A 16,697-nucleotide genomic window follows, 5' to 3' on the forward strand; every position below is an offset into this window, starting at 1 on the left:
TCCTTTTTTAGAAAATGTACTGTGAATACTGTACGCACGCAGGCTGATGGATGAGGAGACTGAGGTGGATCTAATGAAAGAAGACATTTGTGCTTGGGTCTTTCAGAGGCGCTGTCACATCTCTCTTCACCAGCAGCAGTTTGTGTACCACCTGACTGACTGAGTAATTGCTGATTGACAGTTTGTCTGTGTCTGAGTCTCCATCTAATTGGTTGGCTGGCTTATGTTCAGCTTCCCGATGCGTTGGCAAACAATTATCCTCGACAACAGAATCACATTTGTCTAATTAATTAGATGTGTTTGCTACAAGAGCAGGTAGTTAGCGGTGACAAGAAAAGCGAGTTTAAGGCCGAGGCTGCTAGTCAGATAAATAGAGCTGTAATTGTTCTCAGTGTGAGAAAAGGAGAGGTGAAACTTGTGATGTTCACATGCAGTAAAGTGACTGTGTTCTTTTTTGGGTTTATATATATATATATTTTTAGCTCTTTAGCAGTTCTTTTGAAGACAGACATGAGGGAAACAGAACAATTGCTTAAAGCGTCTGGTCTGTCAAATCCTTAGTATGGGAAGAAAGAAAATACCTTTAGCGAGACAGCGGAACTCAGTCAGTCAGCCGCTGTTGGCTCAGTGAAGCAGTGAATCAATGCAGTCAGACAGGCGGACAAGGCAAGGAGCAGGTACCTCTGTTGTCAGCGGCACTCTCCTGACACTTATCTGCCTGGACAACCACTTTCAAACTCCTTCTCAAACACTCCTCCTTTCCCGCTCCCGTGATCAGCTTCTCAGATGTCCACCTATCACAGCTATTTTCTTTAAACGTGTCTTCAAGCTACACAAATCTCACACATCTGTCTCATCTCTTCCTCGCCTTTCTCTCAAATCTCTCATAACCATCTCTTTACGCTTTGCTTTGTATCACTTCAACCAGCCGTGGCGGGAGGAAAACGGTGAGGAAGATTGTGTGCGTTTGTGTGCACATGTGCACGTCTGTGTGTATGTGTGTGTCAAGAGGGCCTTGTATAGCGGTCCCAGCAGCAACAAGCTGTCATTAGAGTGGGCAGGAAAGAACCCTTGTGGCTTGGTTCCATCAAATTGTAATCCCCAGCACATTATTACCATAGCAGGGTCACCTCTCCACTACTGCTCTAGGGCAGGAGCAGGTGGAGCGCACAACACACACACACACACACACACACACACACACACACACACACGCACACACACATACACACCTTTCATTTGGTACCATTTCCACTGTTTTGCTAGTGTTTTTCTTGACAGTCCTTATATTACCTGGCCAGCCCCCCATAATGAATCCATCTGAGAAGGCCAGGCCGAGCTAGCCATCATGCATAATTCATTATTTACCCCCAATCCCACCCGCACCTCCAAACAGACTCTCTTCTCCATGTTCCTCATTCCTGTCATCTACTGCCTCTCGTGGGGCTTCTGCTTCTGTATTGCCCAGCCCGATGGACTTCGAAGATTGCATATGTCTATAGTTGAATGTGTGTGTGAGAAGTGTTTCTCTCTCTACACCATTAAAGTATAGGACTCTGTCTGTGTGTGTGTGTGTGTGTGTGTGTGTGTGTGTGTGTGTGTGTGTGTGTGTGTGTGTGTGTGTGTGTACAAAGAAGAAATGCATTCACCCAACTTATGGACATCTATTCTAATTTGGGCATCAACTACAAAGAGAGCCTCCTGTGACTCCACAACTCATAGTACATGCAAATGATTTTAGGTAGAGCTCCCAGAGCGGATCTTCACTCTTCATTTTAGCTGTAAACTATACAGTTTACAAAACAGGGCATAAAAGAATGTTTGCATTGCTGTGATGTAAGATTAGAGGTTGAATTTGAAACCAAGAAGCCACAACTATAAAGTAAACATCTTAGCCCACTAAGGGTTTGAAACAATGGTTTATTACTGCTAATGATCCACTAATGATTTCATACTTGATTTGTGGCCTTCAAAAGCCCAACAAACAAAAACAAACACAATTACAGTACTGTGAAAAAGTCTCGAGTTCTCCGGGCTTTGCCTTTTGGCTGTTTTTTCACTCATTTCAAATACAGCAACTGAAGATTTGAGTGTTTTTTGTTCCTTAAGCTACTTAACAATGACCCACGAATCATTCTAGCATAAGAAATCCACCAAAGTCAAGGAACCAGTATTGTGTCTACACAAAACACACAACTTGGAAAAGAACCAATCTGCAAACAAATGCCAAAAAATAACAGTTTGACAAGCCTCAAGTCTGTAGGAATTTTGCACCAGCAAAGTGATTCCCAATTAGCTCAAAACTTGGAATATATCTGCGATCTGTGCAGTGAGTCCTTAAAAAATTTGAGGAAATTTGACAAGTGGAGGACAAGAAGTTGCAGGCCTAAAAACTGTCTAGAGCAGATGAACGGTATCTGAAAGTCACGTTCTTAATATTTCACGTCACTGCAGGCCTTCAAACAATGAGATTTGAGCCTAAACAGTGAAAGGCAGTCGTGTTTTAATCAGTAGAGGATGTCGCATAAAAAGAGATGAAAGAGCAAACCATGTACCGTAGTTTTGATTTATTTATTTTTAGCACAACACCAGAACAACCCCACGTGCCCATAATTTGCGGTACTTCAGAAAAAAAGGAGTGAACATAAAAGGGAGTAAAATGTTGTGTCAGGTAATTTCAAATGCAGCATTTCTATCACCTCAACAAACACTAACTGTGTCACAGTGTGTTGCTAGCTAAAGCTCCACTTGCTGTATTTCACAGGAAGAGAAAGAATGAGAGCTAACTTCACTCAGAGATATAGAAAGAAAGAGAAAGAAACCAGGCTGTATTTAAAGGTAAGGACTGCTTAGTGATATTTGATAAAATGTAATTGTATTTTAACGGGGACATAAAGTGCTTGTCTTACTCCCTTCATCTAGCTCGAAATTACTTGCCAAGTGGTAAGGACCGTTCATGGTCACACGGTGAGAACATTGGTGTTGACTATGAAGAGATAGGGTCAGACAGGGGAGGGGCCAGTCAGATTTATCAACTCAACCTCCTTAAAGCATGGAGAGAGGCTGAAACCAGTCTCTGGTGAGCCCGGTTAAGGAAAGACATGAGTTGGTGCCTGAGATGCCAAATTCCAACGTCCTCATTCCCGCCATTGAGATAACACTCTCACACAGACCCAGTAGGCAGATGTTGCTACATTGCAGATGTGTTATACCCCATGCCCAGCCGAATGACTCTCAAAAAGAAAATTTTGCAGAAAATCAATGTGATCGCTTGGATCACTGGAATTATCATCTGGATATCTCTTGTCCTTCTTTCATTTCAGACGTCTTGAAAACAAGTTTTAACAAAGTCCTGGAGAAGTGCCCAAAGCTGGAGGACCTCCTGCTTTACCCCTGGCTCAGATAAACTCCTCTCTGACACAAACACACACACGCATACTGAATTCACATCTTGCCATACAAATGTGATACAGTAACCAACTTTCTTTCTTTCAGAAAAAAAGAAAATTGGGAGATTCAAAATTTTCCTCACCGTAATGTTTGCATCAGTCTATCAGATGAATCCCCTCCAAGTCCAATATTTACATCAGTTACAGTGATAATGCTTGGTGTCTACTTTCAGCCACCGCAGTATGCCAGGAATGAATCTCATTGAAATTGTAGTTGCATTTGCTATTTAATTTAATTGTCATGGATGATACACAGACAACCCAACAGCAAACAGAGGAAAACAATGGGCTTAAATACACAGAGGGATAAATGAGGGAATAAGACACAGGATGAGAGCACAGCTGCGAGAAATCACAAACAACAAGACGATGGGGAAGGAAAACTGAAAACACTAACATAGTCTAAGGAGCTTAGAAAGAAAACGTCTGGTCTTCTTTAAGTTGCTTGAAGACGTTCAAGCAAAGTTTAAGTTCTTTCTCATCTTCAAGCAACTTCAAGTCCAGACGCTTTCTTTCCAAACTCCTTAGACTACGATGACCTAGATGACTGAAAACCTTCACAGACATGAAAAAACTAACATAGCACACATGACTATCAAAGTAAAACAGCAAACAAGAGACTTTTACAAAGACACAGAGTTGACACAGAGACATGACTGACTGGGGAGAAATTGGGGAACATGGAAACAAGAGTGACTAGACATGACAAGTGGGACACAGGGGCAAGGCAAAGTAACAGAAACCTAAAGCCTAAGAATATGACACAAGAAGAAAACAATAAAGAGAACCAAAAACATACATAAGAATAATCAATGAATATAAATGAACAAACACAAAACACTGGGTCACAGACTCAGTACCATGACAGTTAAATGTACATAATAAATACTTTAAATCAGATGACAATGTAGCTGACACTGTGTTTATTAGTGTGTGGTCAACCACAAATCTTCATACTGTCATCCATACATGAGGTCTTTATACAAATGATGAAAGAAAATGAAAGAAACTGTTTAATTGATATGAAATGATTGAATCATATGAAATATTATGGCTTTGTCTGCCAGTGTTTTTCTGTAAACTACTTTGAACTGCTGGCAGTCAGTGAAGTCACTGAAAGGCAAGATTCTATGTTGTGTTGCCGTAGTTTCCAGTTTACTTATAAAGCTCACTTACAGAATTCAGTTAGAAAAGTCAAGCATTTGAAAGGTGCACATTTGAAGGAATATTAAGTCAGTATTAACTCATTACGGTTTACATTTTCGATTTTAAAGGGTCTCCGAAATTACAATGAAAGAGGAAACAAGAAAAATGACCACTCCAGGCGATAAGAAAGATTCAGGAGATCAAGGTAAGTAAAATAATAAAATACAAATCCTAGAACTGTTGACACTGTGTGAATCATTTTTAGAGCAATTGAATCATATGTTTGATTGAAAATAGCTTTAATACAAGATGTCTAATCAAAGAAAGGTTACCGGTCTTTTGGTAAAATAAGGTAATAAGTTTATTCTTGGACTCAACAGTAAAAACAGACCAACAAGTGTCATCAAGATCTAAGACTTAGTGAACCTAGTATCAATTCGCACTGATCAGTTTTTTTTTATCCCAAGAATAAACTTGTGATAATTTAAGCAAAAGCAATTTCAAATTCTTTGCCATCAAACTACTTCCAGTCCTGATGTCGGGGACTCTTTTTCACCACTGTGTTGTTGTCGTTTATAGATTGTAAGAGCAGGACTGCTAAAAGAAAGGCCAGTCCTGAAAAGAAGACCCCAATAAAAAGGAGGAGGGTCGCTGACCAGGCTGGTCCTTCCACCAGCTCAGATGTGGTCAAAGGAGTGAAACGCAAGGTTGTGCAAGATGAAGAGGGCACAACAAAGAAAGCAAAGAGGGCTAAACTGCTTGATCATATGAGCGGTGACAAGGAGCAAGCATCCTCCTCGTTGGACTCTGGTAAAGGTAGGCTAATTAGTTGAATAAGGGGGTAGATTAAGTGTGGTTGCTAGGTTTAAGATATTGGTGTTTAGTGTTTGTGTCTATCATCCAGTGAGCTGATGTGCTTTTGGTGTTTTCCACATCTCCAGACTTGAACAACAAACAGGTGTGCGCAAAAAATGGTAAAAGAAAGGCCACGGGAGACAACAGAGAGTCACCCAAGAAAAAAAGAAGGAATGTGGACCAGGGCAAAAAATCAGTGGCAGACCAAAAACGTAAGTAGCAAGCAGCTTGGGTTTTATATTCAGGGGAAGGGCAAAAGGAACATTTAGGCTACAGAGGAGAGTAATTTGTGTCACAGCTGTAATAAAACAAGATTTGCTGTTTTGTCTGTTCAGGTGAATTCCAAGCCAGATATGTGGAGGAGCACCAGCTCGGAGAAGGAGGCTGCGGAGCAGTGTTTTCTGGCTACCGGATAGAAGATCGTTTTCCAGTAAGTGTTCAGATGATGGTAGTAAGACAGGCAGTAACGCAGATAATGGATAATATCGTAAACTGAAACGTCTGCTGTGTTTCCACCTTTCATTATGTCATACTGAGGAAATGCTCACCAATGCTCTGTGTCTTTTAGGTTGCCATCAAACACATTCCCAAAAATAAAGTCTACTGCAAAGTGGCGGTAAGCGTCCAACACTTGAATCAGTTTTACATTACTGGATTGAATGCGGCGTTCCTCATCATCCACTTTGTTGTAACATTTCAGGATGAAAGCGGGAAGAAGCTCTCGGTGGAAGTGGCCATTATGGTTAAACTTGCAGGTGAAGCAGAAGGGTCAGTGGGAATATCAGCACCTGTGTCCTTGCTGGAGTGGTTCGACATTGGCAAAGAGCTGATCCTGGTGCTGGAGAGACCTGTCCCCGCTGTGGACCTGCAAAAATACAAAGCAGAAAAAGGAAGAACTTTACCAGAGGACAAGGCCAAGGTAGGTTGACTGGGAGAGCCTTGGACTGTACAGCGTTCAATCAAGGCAGAAAAGCATTAACTCATTATTGTGTTTTTCATCTTTTCCAGGTCATTCTGAAGCAACTAGTTGATGCTGTAAAGGAACTTGAGGATAAACACATCTTTCATCGGGACATCAAGGGAGAAAACATTCTGATTGAGACCGGCTCAGATGTGCCTCGAGTTCGCATCATCGACTTTGGACTGAGCTGCTTTGTTAAACAGCGATCTCTGTATCGCATCTTCTATGGTAACATATTCTGCTCCTGCTTTTCACAGATGTAACAATTTGTGTCTTTTGTTTTAGAAGAAATTGTAATTGTGTCTGTTTGTTAGGCACGCCTCTTCACACCCCTCCCGAGTGGTACAGGAGGAGCTGCTACAGGTGTGGACCCACCACGGTGTGGCAAATGGGAGTGGTGTTGTATGAAGCGCTTCATGCACGGGACTTTAGTACCGAGAGGTTCCTCGCAAAGAAACTGAGCATCAAAAAGCGTCTGTCCGCAGGTAAGAAAACTTCACACTTCCAGATTCACTGATGCCTTGGATCACTAGAACTATCATCTTCATCTTTTTGATCTTTTCTTTCTTTCAAGGATGCCGGAATTTCTTGGAGGCATGTTTAACTACAGTCCCGGAGAAGCGCCCAACACTGGAGGAGCTCCAGCTTCACCCCTGGCTAAGATAACACACACAAACACACAATTCACACCTTATCATGCAAGTGTGATACATTGTGGTAACTTCCTTTCTTTTTTCTGTTGGACAGGAATAGATAGGATGGGTCAATCTTAAAAAATAAATAAATAAAAATTTAGCTTTTTTGGAGCTCCTGTAACCCCCCCCCTCCCCCAGCCATCCCAGGAAAGGGGATCTCTCTTTGAATGGGCTTTCCCGAGGTTTCTTCCCATCGATCTGGCCCCCTGGGGAGTTTTTCCTCGTCTTCATAGAGAGCTTGGGCTGGGTCAGGAGCTCCATCAAAACTGTCTTTATTTGATGACTTTAATGTCATCAAATAAAGATGTGTTTTACTTAAAGAAAAATTTGATCAAAATAAAACTTGTTTAATTCATCTTTGCTGAGGATTCTCCTTCGTTACTATTTTGTTTTGTTTTTGTTTTTGTTTTTTATTACCCATGGTGCATTTTGACAAATAAGAAAACTGAATCAGGTCAAAGTGTGCACAAAGACAGTCACACTGCAAATGATCTGAAGACTTGCATCTGTTGCTCTAACCCCCAACTAGTTTAGACAGATTTCCTGGTTCTACCAGAGGTTTTTTCCTTCAAGAAGGGAGTTTTTCCTTCCCACTGTTGCTGAGTGTTTGCTCATAGTGGGTTGTAAAAGCATAAAAGAAAAAAGAACTACAAATTTGGAAAGGAATTCATTCATGTTCTTACTCATAGATGGAGTACATGGTTTAAAAAACACTCAGGAAACAGATATGAGGCGGCTGTATCAACATAAAAACATTAATACAGTTAAAAATGAATAAAAAGTTGCACGCTTAAACTTATTTCTCTACAGTTTGTACAATTAATCCATGTAACAATAGGTTCTCTCTTAATATAGTAGTTAATTAAAATATCTTTACATAAAAATACATTTTTAAGTACTCTCCGGTGGAAGTCTGTTGTGGCTTATGTTTCTAAATGACACAACCATAAAGCAGCCCACAGAATATACAAATATGTCTTTGATAAGTGAATGTTGGCTCCCACAATGGCCTGTTAAGTTATTGCAAAAATAATTTACTGCATAATATGTCAGATTAGAACATGTTTTAAGCACAAAACTGAAGGGGAAACAATAAAAACAAAAATTAAAAAACAAATACTAAATTAAGTTAAAGGATATTTCTTACTATACTATATAATTGTGTAATGTTGCGTTTGATTGCAAAAGAAAACCCACCAAGAAAAAAAGAAAGAAAAAAAAGAGAATAGAGTTTAATTTATTCAAAACATATTCTTTTCTTTTATTTAAGCTGTAGCGAGATTCAAATGGACAAAAGCGAAAGAAAAATATTACAGATTTGTTTTATTAATCAAGAATAAACTTTATTATACACAACTCTAAATTTCAGTTGGTCTTAGTCAGATGTGTTTTTAATTCAATCCTGCAACACTGTGCTCGCTGCCATCACTTTATATCTTAGTGTGCAATTCAAATATATACTTATTACAATATTTTTCCCCCTTAACTCTCAACTCGCGTTTTTAAAATGTCTGTGATCATGTTTGTCCGTTGACTTCTGTCTGGGCCTCGAACGATTCATCAGACAGGTTGGCAGCCTCCAACTGATGCTCCAGACTTTCATCATCGCCTCTATTCTGATCAACTCTTATCTTAAACTTAGTGATGAACTCATTACTGGCCAGCGCGCCCTCCTTTTTAGGGCATGTGGGCTTTGATAGTCGCTCTGCAAAGAAAATTCACAAAACATTTCTTATTTGGTAAGCTTGTTAACAAATTTTAGTTCAGTTTTGCTGCAAGTTATAGCATGCATCAGGTAAGAAGCAATTGGTTCTTAAAAAGCATATACATTCCCCAAAACATTTTTATTATGTGCATTTTGGAGAATAAAAGATTGTACACAATTTCCCTTTTTGAAGTAAAAAGATTATTAAGTCTAATTCTTACTTATTCAGTAGATTAAAGTATTGAAACATCATTATTCATAAAATATGCACATTACAAAATTAAAGTTATTCAAAAATTACTCAAGTACTTACTCCAATACTCACATTATTCAAGTAAATTTAATTTTTGCCAATGTAATGTCACGTAAAATCTTAATCTGAATAAGGGATTTGAACCCCACTGTCACGGCCAGGGGATCAGCAGGCCGCTGACTAGTAGTGTTCTCTCTCTCTCTTGCTCTCTGTCTCTCGCTCTCTCGCCAGGGCGGAACTCATGGTGGGTTCACGCCCTCGGCCCACGCCCCTCTGAAGAGGAAACACCTGGGCCTCATCAGTGCAGCCAGCATTTAAGCCAGGGAGTGGCTTCTACTCATCGCTGGACCGTTGTGTGTGACTCGTGCCAGTGCAGCCCGGCTCTGAGCAAGTTCTCTTTTGCTTCCCTGTGCAAAACCTCTAACGTGTGTTTCCTTCTGTACATAGATCCCCTGGACCCGACGCTGCATTCCCCGAGCGGATTCCCTTTTTGTGTGAGTGTTTGGAGAGAGAGTCAGAAGAGGAGCAAGTGGCTTTTCCCTACCTGGATTTCCCCAGAGCCTTTTCCCTGTCACCGCTTTGTATATAGCACTATCCCCTGCACTGTTTGTATATACACCTGGTGGAACTGTAATAAATACTGACTGTGCCTCTGAGTCCTGCTTGTGAGTCCTCAAGCGAACCGTGACACCCACACAGATGAGAGCTTAGCAGTGAAGCTCTCTCTTAAAATTTGAGTTATAAAGTCAGAAGTTATCACGGACAGAGATCCATGTTCTTTTAACATAAGAAAGAATATTTGCTGGAATTGACATTAATCCAAGCCCTTAAAACGCCATTTTGGATCAAGCATTTCCTCTTAGAAAAGTCTTCAATGAGCAGGAAGCTCCAGTACTGGCGCCGATGAGGTCGGCTGCCGTCACGACTGCTCCGACCACTTTTTCTTTGTTTTTTAAGTTAGTTTTCAGCGTTTCTAAATCGGCAAAATCATCACCATTGGGTACATTAGGTATGACAGTGACACTCTTGTTTCTATTGGTATACAATGTACTCACAATTCGAAGTTTTTAACTCCGGATCCGAGCTGGCCGAGTGAGATCTTGAGGGAGAACAAAGGGAAGCGGCGGCGGCCTAGAGGGAAGCGAGCCGGCGTCAGGAACAGGCTGAGAGCTCGTGCACACCGCACACCTCTGCCTAGCATCCTGCTCGCCAACGTCCAGTCACTGGAGAACAAGCTTGACGACCTCAGGGCCAGGGTAAAGTTCCAGAGAGACATTCGGGACTGCAATCTCCTCTGCTTCACCGAGACATGGCTGAACCCAGCGGTGCCGGACCACGCCATCCAGCCGGCAGAGTTCTTCTCGGTTCACCGCATGGACAGGACACGGGACTCGGGGAAGTCAAGGGGAGGTGGCGTGTGTTTAATGGTGAACAACAACTGGTGCAACAGTGCGAACGTTGTTCCTCTCACACGCTCCTGCACACCAAATCTGGAACTACTGTCCATCATGTGTCGTCCTTTTTATCTACCTCGGGAATTTACATCGGTCATTGTAAGTGCCGTTTATATTCCACCACAAGCGGACACGGTCACCGCCTTATGCGAGCTGCATGAGGCACTCACACAGCACCAGACACAACACCGGGACGCTGCGCTTATTGTGACGGGGGACTTTAATAGCGCCAACCTCAAACGCGCAGCGCCGAAGTTTTATCAACACATCACCTGCCCCACCAGGGGTGAAAGGACACTGGACCACTGCTACACCACGGTCAAGGACGGCTACAAGGCATAATCCCGCCCTCCGTTTGGCAAATCTGATCACGCCGCCATCTTCCTGGTCACTGGTCACTACATTCTTCATTTCCGGTTAATACTTGTACAGCTGCTGTTATTGTGTGTATATATATATATTTATTTATTTATATTTCTTCATACATTCTTATATAGTTCTATATTGTGTATTTTGTTGTACAGTTATTTTATTTTCAACTTTAATTTATATATTTTATCTTATTCTTTCCCAGTTAAATTTACCCTTCATTCTAATTTGTGTTGTACAGTTATTTCATTTTTAACCTTAATTTATATTTTATTCCTTCCTAGTTAAATTTACCCTTTTTAATTTTTCATATTTATTTCCTATCTTTTTCATAGCCTTTTCCTTTTTTGTTTTCTTTAGGTCACGAGCAGTTGTCCAAGCATTTCACTACATATCGTACTGTGTATGACTGTGTACGTGACAAATAAAATTTGAATTTGAATTTGTACTGAAAAAGAAGCCAACATCAACTGCTAAACGTGCTAAAAGTAAGTAAGTCCCTGTAGACTCCTATGATCAAAGCACATACAGTATAAAAGTTATAGGTTACAGATCTGAAAAGTAAAACAAATGTCAAAGTGCAAAAAGACTTATGGTCCCATAGAAGTCTATTCCATTTGCCTGGAATTAGGTGAACACCTTTGTGACAAATTTAATGGCTCAGTCATTTGTTTCATGTCATATTTAATAAAAGACCGACATGGTGGCATGTTGAATTGTCCATTTTGCACATATTTGGTCATTCTAAGCGTCAGAGGGGGAAAGATCATTCTGGGAATGCCTACTGGCATTAAGAGTGACTAGACATGACAAGTGGGACACAGGGGCAAGGCAAAGTAACAGAAACCTAAAGCCTAAGAATGTAACACAAGAAGAAAACAATAAAGAGAACCAAAAACATACATAAGAATAATCAATGAATATAAATGAACAAACACAAAACACTGGGTCACAGACTCAGTACCATGACAGTTAAATGTACATAATAAATACTTTAAATCAGATGACAATGTAGCTGACACTGTGTTTATTAGTGTGTGGTCAACCACAAATCTTCATACTGTCATCCATACATGAGGTCTTTATACAAATGATGAAAGAAAATGAAAGAAACTGTTTAATTGATATGAAATGATTGAATCATATGAAATATTATGGCTTTGTCTGCCAGTGTTTTTCTGTAAACTACTTTGAACTGCTGGCAGTCAGTGAAGTCACTGAAAGGCAAGATTCTATGTTGTGTTGCCGTAGTTTCCAGTTTACTTATAAAGCTCACTTACAGAATTCAGTTAGAAAAGTCAAGCATTTGAAAGGTGCACATTTGAAGGAATATTAAGTCAGTATTAACTCATTACGGTTTACATTTTCGATTTTAAAGGGTCTCCGAAATTACAATGAAAGAGGAAACAAGAAAAATGACCACTCCAGGCGATAAGAAAGATTCAGGAGATCAAGGTAAGTAAAATAATAAAATACAAATCCTAGAACTGTTGACACTGTGTGAATCATTTTTAGAGCAATTGAATCATATGTTTGATTGAAAATAGCTTTAATACAAGATGTCTAATCAAAGAAAGGTTACCGGTCTTTTGGTAAAATAAGGTAATAAGTTTATTCTTGGACTCAACAGTAAAAACAGACCAACAAGTGTCATCAAGATCTAAGACTTAGTGAACCTAGTATCAATTCGCACTGATCAGTTTTTTTTTATCCCAAGAATAAACTTGTGATAATTTAAGCAAAAGCAATTTCAAATTCTTTGCCATCAAACTACTTCCAGTCCTGATGTCGGGGACTCTTTTTCACCACTGTGTTGTTGTCGTTTATAGATTGTAAGAGCAGGACTGCTAAAAGAAAGGCCAGTCCTGAAAAGAAGACCCCAATAAAAAGGAGGAGGGTCGCTGACCAGGCTGGTCCTTCCACCAGCTCAGATGTGGTCAAAGGAGTGAAACGCAAGGTTGTGCAAGATGAAGAGGGCACAACAAAGAAAGCAAAGAGGGCTAAACTGCTTGATCATATGAGCGGTGACAAGGAGCAAGCATCCTCCTCGTTGGACTCTGGTAAAGGTAGGCTAATTAGTTGAATAAGGGGGTAGATTAAGTGTGGTTGCTAGGTTTAAGATATTGGTGTTTAGTGTTTGTGTCTATCATCCAGTGAGCTGATGTGCTTTTGGTGTTTTCCACATCTCCAGACTTGAACAACAAACAGGTGTGCGCAAAAAATGGTAAAAGAAAGGCCACGGGAGACAACAGAGAGTCACCCAAGAAAAAAAGAAGGAATGTGGACCAGGGCAAAAAATCAGTGGCAGACCAAAAACGTAAGTAGCAAGCAGCTTGGGTTTTATATTCAGGGGAAGGGCAAAAGGAACATTTAGGCTACAGAGGAGAGTAATTTGTGTCACAGATGTAATAAAACAAGATTTGCTGTTTTGTCTGTTCAGGTGAATTCCAAGCCAGATATGTGGAGGAGCACCAGCTCGGAGAAGGAGGCTGCGGAGCAGTGTTTGCGGGCTACCGGATAGAAGATCGTTTTCCAGTAAGTGTTCAGATGATGGTAGTAAGACAGGCAGTAACGCAGATAATGGATAATATCGTAAACTGAAACGTCTGCTGTGTTTCCACCTTTCATTATGTCATACTGAGGAAATGCTCACCAATGCTCTGTGTCTTTTAGGTTGCCATCAAACACATTCCCAAAAATAAAGTCTACTGCAAAGTGGCGGTAAGCGTCCAACACTTGAATCAGTTTTACATTACTGGATTGAATGCGGCGTTCCTCATCATCCACTTTGTTGTAACATTTCAGGATGAAAGCGGGAAGAAGCTCTCGGTGGAAGTGGCCATTATGCTTAAACTTGCAGGTGAAGCAGAAGGGTCAGTGGGAATATCAGCACCTGTGTCCTTGCTGGAGTGGTTCGACATTGGCAAAGAGCTGATCCTGGTGCTGGAGAGACCTGTCCCTGCTGTGGACCTGCAAAAATACAAAGCAGAAAAAGGAAGAACTTTACCAGAGGACAAGGCCAAGGTAGGTTGACTGGGAGAGCCTTGGACTGTACAGCATTCAATCAAGGCAGAAAAGCATTAACTCATTATTGTGTTTTTCATCTTTTCCAGGTCATTCTGAAGCAACTAGTTGATGCTGTAAAGGAACTTGAGGATAAACACATCTTTCATCGGGACATCAAGGGAGAAAACATTCTGATTGAGACCGGCTCAGATGTGCCTCGAGTTCGCATCATCGACTTTGGACTGAGCTGCTTTGTTAAACAGCGATCTCTGTATCGCATCTTCTATGGTAACATATTCTGCTCCTGCTTTTCACAGATGTAACAATTTGTGTCTTTTGTTTTAGAAGAAATTGTAATTGTGTCTGTTTGTTAGGCACGCCTCTTCACACCCCTCCCGAGTGGTACAGGAGGAGCTGCTACAGGTGTGGACCCACCACGGTGTGGCAAATGGGAGTGGTGTTGTATGAAGCGCTTCATGCACGGGACTTTAGTACCGAGAGGTTCCTCGCAAAGAAACTGAGCATCAAAAAGCGTCTGTCCGCAGGTAAGAAAACTTCACACTTCCAGATTCACTGATGCCTTGGATCACTAGAACTATCATCTTCATCTTTTTGATCTTTTCTTTCTTTCAAGGATGCCGGAATTTCTTGGAGGCATGTTTAACTACAGTCCCGGAGAAGCGCCCAACACTGGAGGAGCTCCAGCTTCACCCCTGGCTAAGATAACACACACAAACACACAATTCACACCTTATCATGCAAGTGTGATACATTGTGGTAACTTCCTTTCTTTTTTCTGTTGGACAGGAATAGATAAGATGGGTCAATCTTAAAAAATAAATAAATAAAAATTTAGCTTTTTTGGAGCTCCTGTAACCCCCCCCTCCCCCAGCCATCCCAGGAAAGGGGATCTCTCTTTGAATGGGCTTTCCCGAGGTTTCTTCCCATCGATCTGGCCCCCTGGGGAGTTTTTCCTCGTCTTCATAGAGAGCTTGGGCTGGGTCAGGAGCTCCATCAAAACTGTCTTTATTTGATGACTTTAATGTCATCAAATAAAGATGTGTTTTACTTAAAGAAAAATTTGATCAAAATAAAACTTGTTTAATTCATCTTTGCTGAGGATTCTCCTTCGTTACTATTTTGTTTTGTTTTTGTTTTTGTTTTGTTTTTTATTACCCATGGTGCATTTTGACAAATAAGAAAACTGAATCAGGTCAAAGTGTGCACAAAGACAGTCACACTGCAAATGATCTGAAGACTTGCATCTGTTGCTCTAACCCCCAACTAGTTTAGACAGATTTCCTGGTTCTACCAGAGGTTTTTTCCTTCAAGAAGGGAGTTTTTCCTTCCCACTGTTGCTGAGTGTTTGCTCATAGTGGGTTGTAAAAGCATAAAAGTTAATAAGAGGCATTCAAAACAGAGTTATCACAGAGGGAACTATATAGCTTAAATGTACAATTTCTACAGGACAAATTATAACTTCATTATGTATAAAAGCTCCTGTGGATAATTACTCCTATTTGTAACTTTACACAAGAGAAAGTTTGCTGTCACACTATTTATAACAGGTTGGGTTTTGTCCTCTGAGTTGAGCCTTTGGTTGCAGTTTATTGAAGAATTTCCTCTAAAGTAGCTGTTGATAAAGATTTAAAGTCCTGTTTATATACAGAAATATGCTTTAGTTCATGTTTTTTTACATGTCTGCCTCAGTGGATCAGTAGAAGATCTGGCACAGGAAACTAGATGATGAAAAAAGGGTACGAATACACATATATATCTATACCTATATAGATACAGATATATACACACACACACACACAGGTTGCAACGTAGTATTTTCATTTTTTCTTAGCATTTCTTTAACGTCTTGGTGCAAAAGAATACCTGCATTTGTGTGTAAAGAAATGTTACATATATACTAAAAACAGTTGGAAAAAAGAACTACAAATTTGGAAAGGAATTCATTCACGTTCTTACTCATAGATGGAGTACATGGTTTAAAAAACACTCAGGAAACAGATATGAGGCGGCTGTATCAACATAAAAACATTAATACAGTTAAAAATGAATAAAAAGTTGCACGCTTAAACTTATTTCTCTACAGTTTGTACAATTAATCCATGTAACAATAGGTTCTCTCTTAATATAGTAGTTAATTAAAATATCTTTACATAAAAATACATTTTTAAGTACTCTCCGGTGGAAGTCTGTTGTGGCTTATGTTTCTAAATGACACAACCATAAAGCAGCCCACAGAATATACAAATATGTCTTTGATAAGTGAATGTTGGCTCCCACAATGGCCTGTTAAGTTATTGCAAAAATAATTTACTGCATAATATGTCAGATTAGAACATGTTTTAAGCACAAAACTGAAGGGGAAACAATAAAAACAAAAATGAAAAAACAAATACTAAATTAAGTTAAAGGATATTTCTTACTATACTATATAATTGTGTAATGTTGCGTTTGATTGCAAAATAAAACCCACCAAGAAAAAAAGAAAGAAAAAAAAGAGAATAGAGTTTAATTTATTCAAAACACATTCTTTTCTTTTATTTAAGCTGTAGCGAGATTCAAATGGACAAAAGCGAAAGAAAAATATTACAGATTTGTTTTATTAATCAAGAATAAACTTTATTATACACAACTCTAAATTTCAGTTGGTCTTAGTCAGATGTGTTTTTAATTCAATCCTGCAACACTGTGCTCGCTGCCATCACTTTATATCTTAGTGTGCAATTCAAATATATACTTATTACAATATTTTTCCCCCTTAACTCTCAACTCGTGTTTTTAAAATG

At 39.9% G+C, this 16,697-nt stretch overlaps 2 protein-coding genes across 3 annotated transcripts; both read left to right on the forward strand.

The window, feature by feature from the left end:
• Window positions 1-4,609: 4,609 nt before the first annotated feature.
• On the forward strand, window positions 4,610-8,123 carry LOC146719015 (serine/threonine-protein kinase pim-2-like). Its single transcript, XM_085458836.1, has 9 exons — window positions 4,610-4,800; window positions 5,175-5,411; window positions 5,537-5,662; window positions 5,786-5,880; window positions 6,019-6,066; window positions 6,151-6,369; window positions 6,459-6,639; window positions 6,726-6,896; window positions 6,986-8,123. Exons 1-9 carry the CDS (start codon window positions 4,740-4,742, stop codon window positions 7,075-7,077), a joined length of 1,230 nt encoding a protein of 409 aa, XP_085314962.1. The 5' UTR covers window positions 4,610-4,739; the 3' UTR covers window positions 7,078-8,123.
• Window positions 8,124-12,153: 4,030 nt separating this feature from the next.
• LOC146719016 (serine/threonine-protein kinase pim-2-like) lies at window positions 12,154-16,204 on the forward strand. Of its 2 annotated transcripts, XM_085458823.1 has the most exons (9): window positions 12,155-12,342; window positions 12,717-12,953; window positions 13,079-13,204; window positions 13,328-13,422; window positions 13,561-13,608; window positions 13,693-13,911; window positions 14,001-14,181; window positions 14,268-14,438; window positions 14,528-16,204. In XM_085458823.1, exons 1-9 carry the CDS (start codon window positions 12,282-12,284, stop codon window positions 14,617-14,619), a joined length of 1,230 nt encoding a protein of 409 aa, XP_085314949.1. In that variant the 5' UTR covers window positions 12,155-12,281; the 3' UTR covers window positions 14,620-16,204. The 2 variants fall into 2 exon arrangements, with proteins under 2 accessions (XP_085314940.1, XP_085314949.1); XM_085458814.1 differs by having other exon boundaries at window positions 12,154-12,342; window positions 13,561-13,911.
• Window positions 16,205-16,697: the final 493 nt, after the last annotated feature.

The sequence above is a fragment of the Copadichromis virginalis genome, linkage group LG1, assembly GCF_057382275.1.
Source record: "Copadichromis virginalis isolate Kocher_CV1m ecotype Utaka linkage group LG1, C_Virginalis_male_GT1.1, whole genome shotgun sequence".
NCBI lineage: Eukaryota > Metazoa > Chordata > Actinopteri > Cichliformes > Cichlidae > Copadichromis > Copadichromis virginalis.